The 13,413-nt window shown below is 35.6% G+C and overlaps 1 protein-coding gene and 1 pseudogene across 1 annotated transcript; both read left to right on the top strand.

Annotated features, from left to right (window-relative positions):
* The first annotated feature begins 700 nt into the window (after positions 1 to 700).
* On the top strand, positions 701 to 2,204 carry LOC148586144 (gallate 1-beta-glucosyltransferase 84A24 pseudogene; annotated as a pseudogene).
* A 6,927-nt stretch (positions 2,205 to 9,131) lies between these two features.
* LOC132179301 (gallate 1-beta-glucosyltransferase 84A24) lies at positions 9,132 to 10,679 on the top strand. Its single transcript, XM_059592006.2, is given in 3 exon segments — positions 9,132 to 9,200; positions 9,202 to 10,278; positions 10,280 to 10,679. Coding segments are annotated over 3 exon segments (1,446 nt in total). The 3' UTR covers positions 10,580 to 10,679.
* The last annotated feature ends 2,734 nt before the right edge of the window (positions 10,680 to 13,413 follow it).

The raw sequence follows: 13,413 nt of genomic DNA on the forward strand, positions 1-13,413 counted from the left end.
TCATTCCATTTTTTATTTATTTTTCCTTTTTGCGGCCAAACGGACACCAAAAAAAAATTATTTTGAGAAGAAACATGGTTGCTCCATTTTTTAACTACCAAAAATTTGGATAAATTGGGGAAAATAAAAGAATAAGAAATTTGGATGAATTTTCAAAATCTAAGAAATAAAAATGAGAAAAGGCGAAGATTAGCTGAGATCTACTACATTCGTCAGCTTAGCGATACTATTTATCATTTTTTAAGTTATACAATATGAACACAAAAGTAACTTCTAGCATTACTACTGTTAAAGATATTGATGTATTTTTCACTTTTCACGGGGGCTGTTTGCCAAAGGCAGAAAAAGAAAGAAAGAAAAAGAAGGCCTCATACTATCTCAAAATCAATTTTTACCATAATGTTTATGGTTGGTGAGATCTTTTTATGGTTGGTGTGGATGTTTGATGGTGGAGATCAATATCATGCCATGCGAAGACTTGGCTAAGAAGATGACAAACAAAGATATTATGATCAAGGCCGAAAACGATCGATGATGATGGGTTTTAATAATTCCTTGCAGTTGCCTAGCTTATATATCTACAATTCAGCCACACTGGGTTCCTGTTGAGCACAAGCTTCTGTGTGCCTCTCAATACTCAAACACCCAAAGAAACAAGATAATGAAGAGTTCTACAGCTCCCAGTACTCATGTGCATGTGCTCCTTGTGTCTTTCCCAGCCCAAGGCCACATTAACCCTTTGCTCAGACTAGGCAACAGACTTGCTGCAAAGGGCATGTTTGTCACCTTCTCTACAACCGAAAGCATAGGCAAAAATATGCGAAAAGCCAACAACAACATCTCCGACCAAGCCACTCCAGTGGGGGAGGGTTTTATAAGGTTTGAATTTTTCCAAGATGGTTTGGAAGAGGACGACCCTAGACGAAAAAGAATGGAAGACTACGTGCCTCAGCTTGAGCTTGCTGGAAACAGCGCACTTCGCCAAATAATCAAAAAACACGCCAAGGATCATCCGATTTCGTGTCTTATAAACAACTCCTTTATCCCATGGGTTTGTGACGTGGCAACTGATCTTGGCATCCCTAATGCCGTCCTCTGGGTTCAATCCTGTGCATCCTTTTCCACTTATTATCACTATCACCATAATCTAGTGCCTTTCCCATCTGAATCCAAGCCCAAGATCGATGTTCAACTCCCCTGCATGCCTCTTTTAAATTACGATGAAGTCCCTGAATTCCTGCACCCTTCTAGTCCATTAAAGTTTTTTGGGAGGCTCATTCTAGGCCAGTTCAAGAACTTATCCAAACCATTCTGCTTATTGATGGACACATTCAAGCAGCTCGAGCCCGAGACCATTGATTACATGTCAAGCCTCTGCAAGATCAAGCCTGTGGGCCCCTTATTCATAAACCCAAACACAAGTATACGTGGCGACTTCTTGAAGCCTGATGATTGCATCGAGTGGCTCGACTCCAAGCCCCAAGCATCCGTCGTGTACATCTCCTTTGGCAGCCTTGCCCTCATAGGACAAGAACAAGCGGATGAGCTTGCTTACGGGCTCTTAAATTCTGGGATCTCTTTCTTATGGGTAATGAAACCACCTCAAAAGGATTCCATTTTCAAGATGAATGTTCTTCCCGACGGGTTTCTGGAAAGAGTTGGGAATAGAGGGAAGGTGATACAATGGAGTCCGCAAGAAGAGGTGTTAGCTCACCCTTCAATTGCGAGTTTCGTAACCCACTGCGGGTGGAACTCCTCTGTGGAAGCCCTCACCTTAGGCGTGCCGGTGGTGACATTTCCTCAATGGGGTGATCAGGTTATTAATGCAAAGTTCTTGGTGGATGTGTATGGAGTGGGGGTGAGATTATCCCGTGGCCAGGCAGAAAACAGGTTGATCTTGAGAGATGAAGTTGAGAAATGCTTGTTGGAGGCAACGGCGGGCCCCAAGGCAGTGGAAATGAAACAATATGCATTGAAATGGAAGGCGGCAGCCGCGGAGGCGGTGGCAGTGGGTGGCTCCTCCGACCAGAATATTCAATCATTTGTTGACGAGATTAGAAAGAGATCATGTGGTGCTGTGAATCCCACGTCAACCACTCAATAACAAGAGACCAACCAACATCTACCGAACATGCATATATTGTTCATGGATTTGTGGGCCAAGTACATCTTGTTTGGTGTTCTGTGAATTGTTTTCTCGAAGCATATGATAAAGTTACTGCAGTAAGAGAATTCTGCGGGGAAGCTTTTTTTTTTTTTTTTTTTTTTCTTGTTCCGTAATTCAATAATTGTGTCTTGTTTGTCCAGTACTACTGGAACCACGCTGTACGGTTGAGCTGTAAATAAAAATGATCACCTAATTATTCATTTAAGTTTGAATAAAAATTTAAGAAAAATGACAGTTTACTTCTCTAAAGTTAAAGTTGACCATGTTTTTCAATTTGAACATCAAAGTTTTAATTTGAAAATCAAAGTTTCAATTTTTGCAATTCATTCCTACAAAGTTTCAATTTTTTTTCAATTGGACCAATATCATCCCAAAATTCCCATATTGCCCCTAATTTTTATTTTTTATGAGAAAAAAAAAAATTTAGGGGGGCAAAAATGGCCAGATAGCCAAAGAGGTGGCTACGGCCACCCCGATTTTTTTTTTTTTTTTTTTTTTTATAAAAAAATAAAAAAAATAAAAATTAGGGGTAATATGAGAAGTTTTGGATACAATTGGTCAAATTGCAAAAATTTGAAACTTTGGGGAGTGGATTGCAAAAATTGAAACTTTGGTGTTCAAATTGAAATATGATGTCAACTTTGTGGGGGGGGTAAACTGTAATTTTTCCAAAAATTTAATTAGCTCTAATGACAAGGTGCTTATAATTATAACTAGATAAAATGTTAGTTTATGAACTAACTAGTTAGTGTACTAACTGGGCTTGAGCCGCCAAGAGAAAAAAAAAACAGATGAGGGAAAAACGGCTCCTCCCCCTTCTATGTTTCTCTTGAAAGAAATTTGTTAGCCTAACTTATCTCATAAAATCGGTTCAATAAAAAAGGGATGCATATTTCTCATAAACATGCACAAGATCTTCTCCACAGGCAATGTGTGATTATTCCTCAACACCCTCCCTCACGTGCAGGCTAGTATTTTTCATGGTCCTTGTCACGAGATAAGTAGTATGGGCCTCATTCATCCTGTGGTAGGCTCTGATACCAAGAAAGAAATTTGTGCCTAAATCATCTCATAAAATCAGTTCAATAAGAGAGGGTTGCACATTCCTTATAAACATGTACAAGATCTTGTCCACAGGCAACTTTCCACCGATCAACCAATAGAGTCTCACGTGTTGGAGCGTGTTTCTCACGTGCCGACGCATGAATCTCACGAGCCAAGTCTGACCTTTGGACCGAGGAAGATTAGATCGGTGTGAGGATTATCTCTCATGGCCAGAAAATAAGTTTTCGGAGTTTGGGTTATCTATGTCTTAGATTTAATCTGCTCGGAGCATATATATTAATAACTTAAGTTGTACATGGATTAGCAAAAGCTGATGTCATAGATAGAATTTTATTGTATGGTGTGAGCTACACGTTCTTCGAGGTGTGCTCGTGCTAGATTTGGAATACGCCTGTGATGCACCATGATAATTGCAAAATAGTAAGGGCATCAAAGGATTCGCTGGGCGTTTATGCCGAGGAAACTCCGATGCCTAAATCAGTTCTTTGGAGAAGAGCAATTTATGGTAAACAAAGCTCAATAATTCAGCCTAATTGAATAGATCAGAGAGAGATTATCGAATATCAGAGAGATCCTTTTATACCTTGTGTAGGGGCCTATTTATAGGCTTCAGAGTTTGAAGTAGACTTGGACTAACTCTTATTATTTGAGTTGAATTGGGATGCCTGAGAGCTGTAATTGGACTTGGGCTCCTACTCTAATACAGACATTTAGTATAACTTCTTTGCCTTACTTGGATTGTATCTCCTACTATTTAATTAATAGTTTTGTGGATCTAAAGCCCTAATGCCTAAAACCTGGTGGGCTTGTAGTGTAATTTTATTCCTAACAACTTTGTAATAATCTATGCTTATCAGAGTTTTATCATCTATGATCTTTATCTATGAATTCTGAAAGATTCTAGTTTAACGGAAAAAAGAAAAGAAAAGGTGTTTATAATTATTATCAATGTTGCATATTCTAACATTAAAATATGCAACATTGATATGATCCTTCATCAATCATGAACTTGAAGCAGCAGATCGAGCACGTGAAACTTTTGGATCGGTGTTCATATGTACCAATCATATTGACCTTTTATACTTTATCGAATGGGACACGACCAATTAAATTAGTTACCTTTTCTAGTCGACTTTTTGGTCACGTCTATTGATCTGCGCCTACTACTCTCGTGATGACACATAGAGAGATGTCATTGTCCATCGTTCGAACAAAGTAATTGGCATGTTCGAATGAGATTATCCCATATTTGATCTCGATCATCCAATTCTTCCCACCGATGAACCTCACTAACACTTGGACATTAATCTTTCTCGTTTGAATTGAAATTACTTTATTTATTTTATTTATTCCCTAATTCTCTATTTTCTTTTAGAATTTAATTATGCCGAGTGTTACAATATAAATCAATGGCGAATCCAAGAGTTCATTCTACCCAGGGCGTCAATAAAATAATAAAATATAAAAAGAACAAATCTAAGATTTGCAATAATCTTTTGAAACCCGTTGATGTTTGACAAAATCTCAAAGTATTATATAAAACACACCAAACAAAAGAAAAAAAAATAACAATATTGTTTTAGAATAAGATAAACAAAATGATGAAAATGAGAGATATATCTCAATTAAAAAGCTTAAATTATAACCAAGACAAATTAAGGGTGCTGTCATAATCAAGACAAATTAAGGCGTTAATGGCTTTAATTATAAAATTTACTCTCAACTTACTCCGTTGGGTACTTGAATTATGACAAGAAAATGCCAAATGTTGATAAATAAACATTAAATTTCTTGAGTTTTTTTTTTTTTTTTTTTTTTTTTTAATGTGAAACCAAGAAACCGAAACAGCTGGAGGAGTTTTTTACTTTTTTTTTTTTTTAAAAAAAAAAAAACAAAACAAAAACAAAATTTTGTTACCTAGGGCAGTAAACAATTCCGCCAGAAAAATATTTTTTTTAAAAAAATTTTAATTTTTTTTACCAGGGGTGACCGCCCTCAGGTCGCACCTACTTCTCTCCACCATTGAGTCAATATTTGCCCATCTTGTAATAAATTCAAACTCGTGGGCTATAGTGATAGTAATTACGCTAAAAATTTGGATGATAGAAAGAGAACTACCAAATTGTGATAGTACTACTTATACGTGAAGCCCATCATGTTTCCTCCACATCATGTGAATGTTGGAATATGATCATTTTCAGTGCATTTTGGATTGGAGAATATTTAGTTTATAACTAAGATTTATTTTCAAAAATCCTAGAGCACAAATGGAATACATGTCTCACTAATAAAAAATAATAATAAAATATTATTTAAAATTAAAAATAAAAATAAAAATAAATTAATAAAAAAAATAAGGAGTTACTGTCCACCCCATTTTGGCCATAAGGAGTGGCCGAACCACCGCATTTTAGCTGGGGTGGCCCTCAAGCCAGCCAGAGGTGGCCGGACCACCCCATGGCCCTTGGGGGTGGTCCGGCCACCCCCGAACTGGCCAAACTAAAATATATATATACCGGACCACCCCCAAGGGACATGGGGTGGTCCAGCCACCCTCAAACTGGCCAAACTAATATATATATATATATATATGGCCGGACCACCCCCAAGGGACATGGGGTGGTTCGGCCACCCCTGGCCAGCCATTGGGGGTGACTCTAAAGCCACCCCCAACTAAAATGGGGGTGGTCTGGCCACCCCACCTATGGCCAAGATGGGTGGTCAGCCACCCTTATTTTTTTTTTTTTATTAATTTATTAATTTATTTTTTATTTTTTTAATCTTAAATAATATTTTATTTTATTTTTTATTATTGGGACCAGTGTCCCATTTATGGTTCTAGAATTTTTGAAAAGAAATCTTAACCATGAATTGAATATTCTTCAGTCAATTTTGAACCAAAGATGATCCTATTCCATGAGTGTCATGCAATTTGATTGAGACTATTGTTAAAGGGCCCCAAGAACATCGACATAACATATAATTACTTAATTTACTTTCTTAAAGAGTGAATTGTCAATAAGGATCGAGGTACAGCTCAAATTCGTAAAGACCCATAATCAAGTTGCAGTCATTTTCACAAAGCCTCTCAAGGATGAGAATTTTAGCAAGCTACGAAGGTTACTTAGATTTAAAGGGGGGTGTATTGACTAAACTTAAATTTAAATAATTTCTTTTTCTTACAAGTTACATTTTTCAAAAAAAAAAAAAAAAAAAAAGTTACCAAGTTATATTTCGTATAATATTGAATTTGTATTTTATAAAAAAAAATTCAATCTAAACGTTTACTTTATCAAAATGGGTCGTTAATAAAAGTATGACTTCTTGATACATATTTTCGTACTTTAATCGACAACAATCAAACTTGCAATAAGGCCATGGCTATCGATCTTGTAAATTTATTTTATTTTTTTATTTTAGGGTTGTGCCCCTAGCTAATTTTATTTAAACTCAACAAAGATGGTTTAGCCGATAGAGTTGGAGTACGTAGTTTTCAATTTAAGAAACAATCACAGAATGATTTATATTCAATTTTACTAAAATCCTTTGATTTTTTTTTTTTGGAATTTAAAAAAAAATTATGAGCTATTATGCCTGTAAATTCAGCTTCTTATGTTGCATCACTTCCCCTATATAATTAATAAGGGTCAAATTTACTTTACTCCTGAAATTTTAGGAGTTTTTCAATTCGAATTCCAATGTTTAAAAATTAGCAATGTATTCTCCTAATGTTTTAAAAATTTTTAATTTAGACCTTCTATTACTAATTTTCGTCAAATTGGACGAAAATCTATAAAATTACGTAATTACCCTCAATGCTTTTGTAAAAAAAATTTCGTCCAATTAGACGGAAATTAGTAACGGAGAGTCTGAATTTAAAATTTTTAAAACATTATGAAAGTAGATTGCCAATTTTTAAACATTGGAGTTTAAGTTGAAAAATTCTTAAAACTTCGTAAGATAAAATAAATTTTACCCAATTAACAAATTCCACGTACTCTTTATTAATTGGTAGCCAATCAATGGGTCCACCAATTCCTTGATTGGCTCACCAACCAATGAGTCACGTGCCCATTACTAGGTAAATTCCACCATGCCTGTCCCATGAATCATGATGATGATCAATGCTCATCAAGCTAGGGTCAATAATTTTCTAATTCATCAAGGGTCATCTCTGACTCTCTATTCCAGTAGCACTGGCATACAAATATGAATCATTCATAGCAATTTTGCTTCTCATATCATATGGCTAGTAATTCAAATGTAAATGTTTAATATATATGGGACTCACACTCATTTGTGCAAACAAGTTTTTGATTGGTCACTTACTTATTCGAGCATGAATATTCTCTGGTATTTATTATTCTAAATGTTCTGTTCATAATTCGAATATTGGTGGTAGCATGGTAAACCTGGATCTTGATTGCAGGCTACAATGGTAGCTGAAGCTAATTATACAGTGGTAGCTGAAGATGCCTCGATTGTTTCCGCTTTATGGCTAGCTCAATGGTAGTTGAGGCTATAACTTCAGCTTTAAAGAACACAAGACGAACATACAATTAATGTTATAGAGACATGCATGTCAATCCTTGAAGAACGTCAATGGCACGTTGTCCATCAGGATAGTTGGCAGTAGGGCCGGATGTAAATGAACAAAGTGATCCGTAAGCTCGCCTGGGTTAGGCTCAATAAAGTTTTGTTCGTGTGCAACTCAGTTATTGAATGAGTTATTCGTACACATGAAACTATACTTGATTATTAAACGATACATACCCGTATCAAATTCGATTCACTCGTTTAAAGTTTGTGAACATACTCGTATAAGAGCTCGGCTCGCTTATTAATTAGCGCGACTCATATTTATTTTTATATTTACATATTAATTCTTAATTCTTATATATATATATATATATATATATATATGTTGGAATATTTAATTAATAAAAATAACTTATATAGTATATAATTTAATGATAATAGTTAATCATATGGTCACATCTTAAATTTAATGGTATCTAATGCTAGTTGAATCAACAATTTGAATTGTAAATCATATGATTGAATCGAAACTTATTATACTTAATCATATTATTATAGCTTAAGTATAAATTTCTTATAATTTATAAAATTACATTTAATCTATTAAAACTATAACATATTTTAGTTGCAAAATTGGTCAACCAGAGCTATTTTTCTTATAAATGAGAGAAGATTAACTTTGATAACACAACATCAACTTGTCTTCGGCACATGACAGCCCAAAATGCACATAGAAAACAAGAAAATAATGTTTGACACCTCTTCCCTCTTAAGTCTTTAGAACAAAGTCGAATTTACACATAAAATGTACACCTCAAAATGCATGCTGAAACACATAAAACGCACGCTCATCTTAATGGTTGTGAGTTGCATTCCACCATTTTATCTGAGTTCATCTCTCTTTTACACATCATCTTGATGTATGTACTTCTTATCATTTTTTAAGTGACACAAGATGAACACAAAGTAACTTCTAGCATTATTCCAGTCAAAGATATTGGTGTATTCTTCAGTTTTCATAGGGGCTGTTTGCCAAAGCAGAAAAAAAGAAAAAAAAAGACCTCATACTATTTATCTCAAAATCAATTTTTACCAAAATGTTTACTGTTGGTAAGATTTCTTATGGTTGGTGTGGATGTTTGACGGTGGAGATCAATATCATGCCAAGCAAAGACTTGGATAAGAAGATGACAAACAAAGATATTATGATCAAGGCCGAAAACGATCGATGATGATGGGTTCTAATAATTCCTTGCAGTTGCCCAGCTTATATATCTACAATTCAGCCACACTTGGTTCCTGTTGAGCACAAGCTTCTGTGTGCCTCTCAATACTCAAACAGCCAAAGAAACAAGATATAATGACGAGTTCTACAGCTCCCAGTACTCATGCGCTCCTTGTGTCTTTCCCAGCCCAAGGCCACATTAACCCTTTGCCCTTTGCTCAGACTAGGCAACAGAATTGCTGCCAAGGGCATGCTTGTCACCTTCTCTACAACCAAAAGCATAGGCAACGATATGCAAAAAGCCAATAACAACATCTCCGACCAAGCCACTCCAGTGGGGGAGGGTTTTATAAGGTTTGAATTTTTCCAAGATGGTTGGGAAGAGGACGACCCTAGACGTAAAAGAATGGAAGACTACATGCCTCAGCTTGAGCTTGCTGGAAATGACGCACTTCGCCAAATAATCAAAAAACACGCCGACAAGGATCATCCGATTTCGTGTCTTGTAAACAACTCCTTTATCCCATGGGTTTGTGACGTGGCAACTGATCTTGGAATCCCTAATGCCGTCCTCTGGGTTCAATCCTGTGCATCCTTTTCCACTTATTATCACTATCACCATAAGCTAGTGCCTTTCCCATCTGAATCCGAGCCCAAGATCGATGTTCAACTCCCCTGCATGCCTCTTTTAAGTTACGATGAAGTCCGTGAATTCCAGCACCCTTCTAGTCCCTTAAAGTTTTTTGAGAGGCTCATTCTAGGCCAGTTCAAGAACTTATCCAAACCATTCTGCATATTGATGGACACATTCAAGCAGCTCGAGCCCGAGACCATTGATTACATGTCAAGGCTCTGCAAGATCAAGCCTGTGGGCCCCCTATTCATAAACCCAAACACAAGTATACGTGGCGACTTCTTGAAGCCTGATGATTGCATCGAGTGGGTCGGCTCGAAGCCCCAAGCATCCGTCGTGTACATCTCCTTTGGCAGTCTTGCCCTAATAGGACAAGAACAAGCGGATGAACTTGCTTACGGACTCTTAAATTCTGGGATCTCTTTATTATGGGTAATGAAACCGCCTCAAAAGGATTCCATTTTCAAGATGAATGTTCTTCCCGACGGGTTTCTGGAAAGAGTTGGGAATAAAGGGAAGGTGATACAATGGAGTCCGCAAGAAGAGGTGTTAGCTCACCCTTCAGTTGCGTGTTTCGTAACCCACTGCGGGTGGAACTCCTCTGTGGAAGCGCTCACCTTAGGCATGCCGGTGGTGACATTGCCTCAATAGGGGTGATCAGGTTATTAATGCAAAGTTCTTGGTGGATGTGTATGGAATGGGGGTGAGATTATCCCGTGGCCCGGCAGAAAACAAGTTGATCTTGAGAGATGAAGTTGAGAAATGCTTGCTGGAGGCAACGGCGGGCCCCAAGGCAGTGGAAATGAAGCAATATGCATTGAAATTGAAGGCGGCAGCCGCGGAGGCGGTGGCAGGGGGTGGATCCTTTGACCAGAATATTCAATCATTTGTTGACGAGATTAGAAAGAGATCGTGTGGTGCTGTGAATTCCACGTCAACCACTCAATAACATGAGACCAACCAACATCTACCGAACATGCATTTATTGTTCATGGATTTGTGGGCCACGTACATCTTGTTTGGTGTTCTGTGAATTGTTTTCTCGAAGCATATGATAAAGTTACTGCAGTAAGGGAATTCTGTGAGGAAGCTTTTTTTTTTTTTGTTTTTTTTTTTTGTTCTGTTCCGTAATTCAATAATTGTATCTTGTTTGTCCAGTACTACTGGAACCACGCTGTACGGTTGAGCTGTAAATAAAAACGATCACCTAATTATTCATTTAAGTCTGAATAAAAAAATTTAATTAGCTCTAATGACAAGTTGCTTATAATTATAACAAGATAAAATGTTAGTTTATGAACTAACTAGTAAGTGTGTTAACTGGGCTTAAGCTGCCAAGAGAAAAAAAACACAGATGATCAGGGAAAAACGGCTCCTTCCTCTTCCATGTTTCTCTTGAAATAAATTTGTTGGCCTAACTTATCTCATAAAATCGGTTCAATAAGAAAGAGTCGCACATTCTTCATAAACATGCACAAGATCTTGTTTACAGTCAATGTGGGATTATTCTTCAACACTCTCTCTCACGTGCTATTTTTTCTGATCCTTGTTACAGGGTAAGTAGTGTGTGCCTCATTCATCCTGTGGTAGGTGATAAGTGCCAAATATTGCATACTTGGACCCCTTTATTTACATTAGTTAATCCTTTAGCTGTGTCGTTATTTAATATTTTGTGTTTTTAATGTTTTGTAGGTCAATAAAGAAAAACTACAGCTTTAAAAAGAAAAATGCAAAGTTTGGATGAAAGCATACTTTAAGAAAACCTAGATGATGTGGTTAAGTCTAACCAAATCCAAGAAAAGGTTAAATCGGATTAAAGATCGGATTGGATTAAAGATCAGATTGAATAAAATTTCGGATTTGATTCAAATTCAGATTCTGCATACGTCTCAGTATTTTGACCATAGCTTTCTGCTCGAATATCGTATGGAAGTGATTTAAATGGTATTAGAAAGCTAACTCAAAATAATACAATTACTTGTGAAATATAATTTTCCTAATTTGGAAGGTTACTATGCCAAATTGGCCCGCAACTAAAGGACACAAATTTGAACGAATCCTATTCCGATTTCAGACTTCTATTTTGACCGTGAGACAGACCTCCAAATTATCTAGGTTTAATAGGACTTTTAGGACTTTTCTAAGCCTATAAATAGACCTCTTTGCATTCAAGAAAAGGTATAAAATTCCAGAGAGCAAAATTCTATAGTTTTTCTCTTTTTAGTTTAAGTTTTCTTTAGATTTAAGTTTTATTTTTATGTGGAGCTAAATTTCCAACTAAGGTTAGGGATGAAGCCTCACCGATGAAAAATATCAATACTTTCATGTAAGTCTTTATTTATCTGATTTTATTGGGTTTAATATTTCAATTGTTTTACTTCTTTTCAATGTGTGGAATGATTCTTTTATATCTTTTGTGATTCAAGGATACACTTGATGATTTAAGATAATTTCACATAATTGATTGCTTGATTTTATTTGCCTAAATAATTGGATATCCCTTGTGATTTGTTCTACGGATACATTTGGTGTTTCAATTAAGATTGAATATCTTTTGTGATTTATGGATACATCTGATGATTTAATTGATATTGGATTCCTCTTGTGATTTGTGCAATGAATGGATACATGAGATGATTTTGATTAATTGTTTGAAGCATAGTAAAACATATCTAAGATTTTAATTATGAGAACTTCAGATTAATATTGATAAACATGGAAGTATGCTGTTATGATTCGATAAGTGTGAATTCTCAAACTTTAGTCTTTTATCTCTTAATTTATTTTAATTAGTTTATGTTTGTCTTTTAATTTCAAAACTAAATTCAAAATCAAAAACCTTTTGGAACTAGATTATGATTTAATTAGTTTAGATATAAATTGCTCTTTCAAAACACAATTCCCTATGGGTTCGACCTCGCACTTGCAATCCATTAAACTATAATCGATTCGTACACTTGCGAGTTAAATAAATTAGCACAACAAGTTTTTGGCGCCGTTACCGGAGAATTGTTTATTTTTTAAAACTAATTTATTTCTAGATTAGTTTTATTCTTCTATAAGTTATAATTTGCATTTTATTTTTCTGCAATTTGTTTTGTTTTAATCTTGTTACTAATAAAAAAAAAAAAAATGTTTTTGTTGTTGTTTTGTTTGTGTTATAGCCTTGTTGCGATTGAGCGCACTCACAGCAAAGGCAGCAACCACAGCAGTTCTGTAGATTTAAACCAAAAATTTATTTTTGGTTCTTTTTGTGAGTTTTTCAATTTTAGTTTTTATTTATTTGTGTTAGTCGTTTTTTTATTTATTTTAGTTTTTTTTTTTTAAAAAAAAAATGGTTAATGTTTTATGTGAGATATCTGCATGCTAAAAAGTGAGGGGAAAGTATGAATTTCCATTTTAATGATTTTAATGTCTCTCCTAGTTATAGGATACCAGCTACCAACTACCATAAAAAATTTTACCGACATAAACCATGTTCATATTGTTTCAATCCTTATCATGAAAAAAACAATTGTCCAGATCTACGAGTTGAGCTCAACGACTTATGGGACAAATTAAACCAAATTAGAGCAGCTAGATCTAACTTTTCATATGAATAAATGAACACCAGTTTCATCAGCCCGGGGTTTGATTCAAATTTCAATTGTTATAACTCGAATTGGAGCAACCAATCTGATTTCTCAGGATCAGCTCAGGCTATAGGAAATTATGCTCACCAATTTGATGAACTGCATCATTAAGAATATCTGCAGTTCGATTATCAAGCTCAACTTCTTGTTT

Source organism: Corylus avellana, chromosome 4 (genome assembly GCF_965113065.1).
Source record: "Corylus avellana chromosome 4, dhCorAvel1.hap1.2, whole genome shotgun sequence".
In the NCBI taxonomy this organism is placed as follows: Eukaryota; Viridiplantae; Streptophyta; class Magnoliopsida; order Fagales; family Betulaceae; genus Corylus; species Corylus avellana.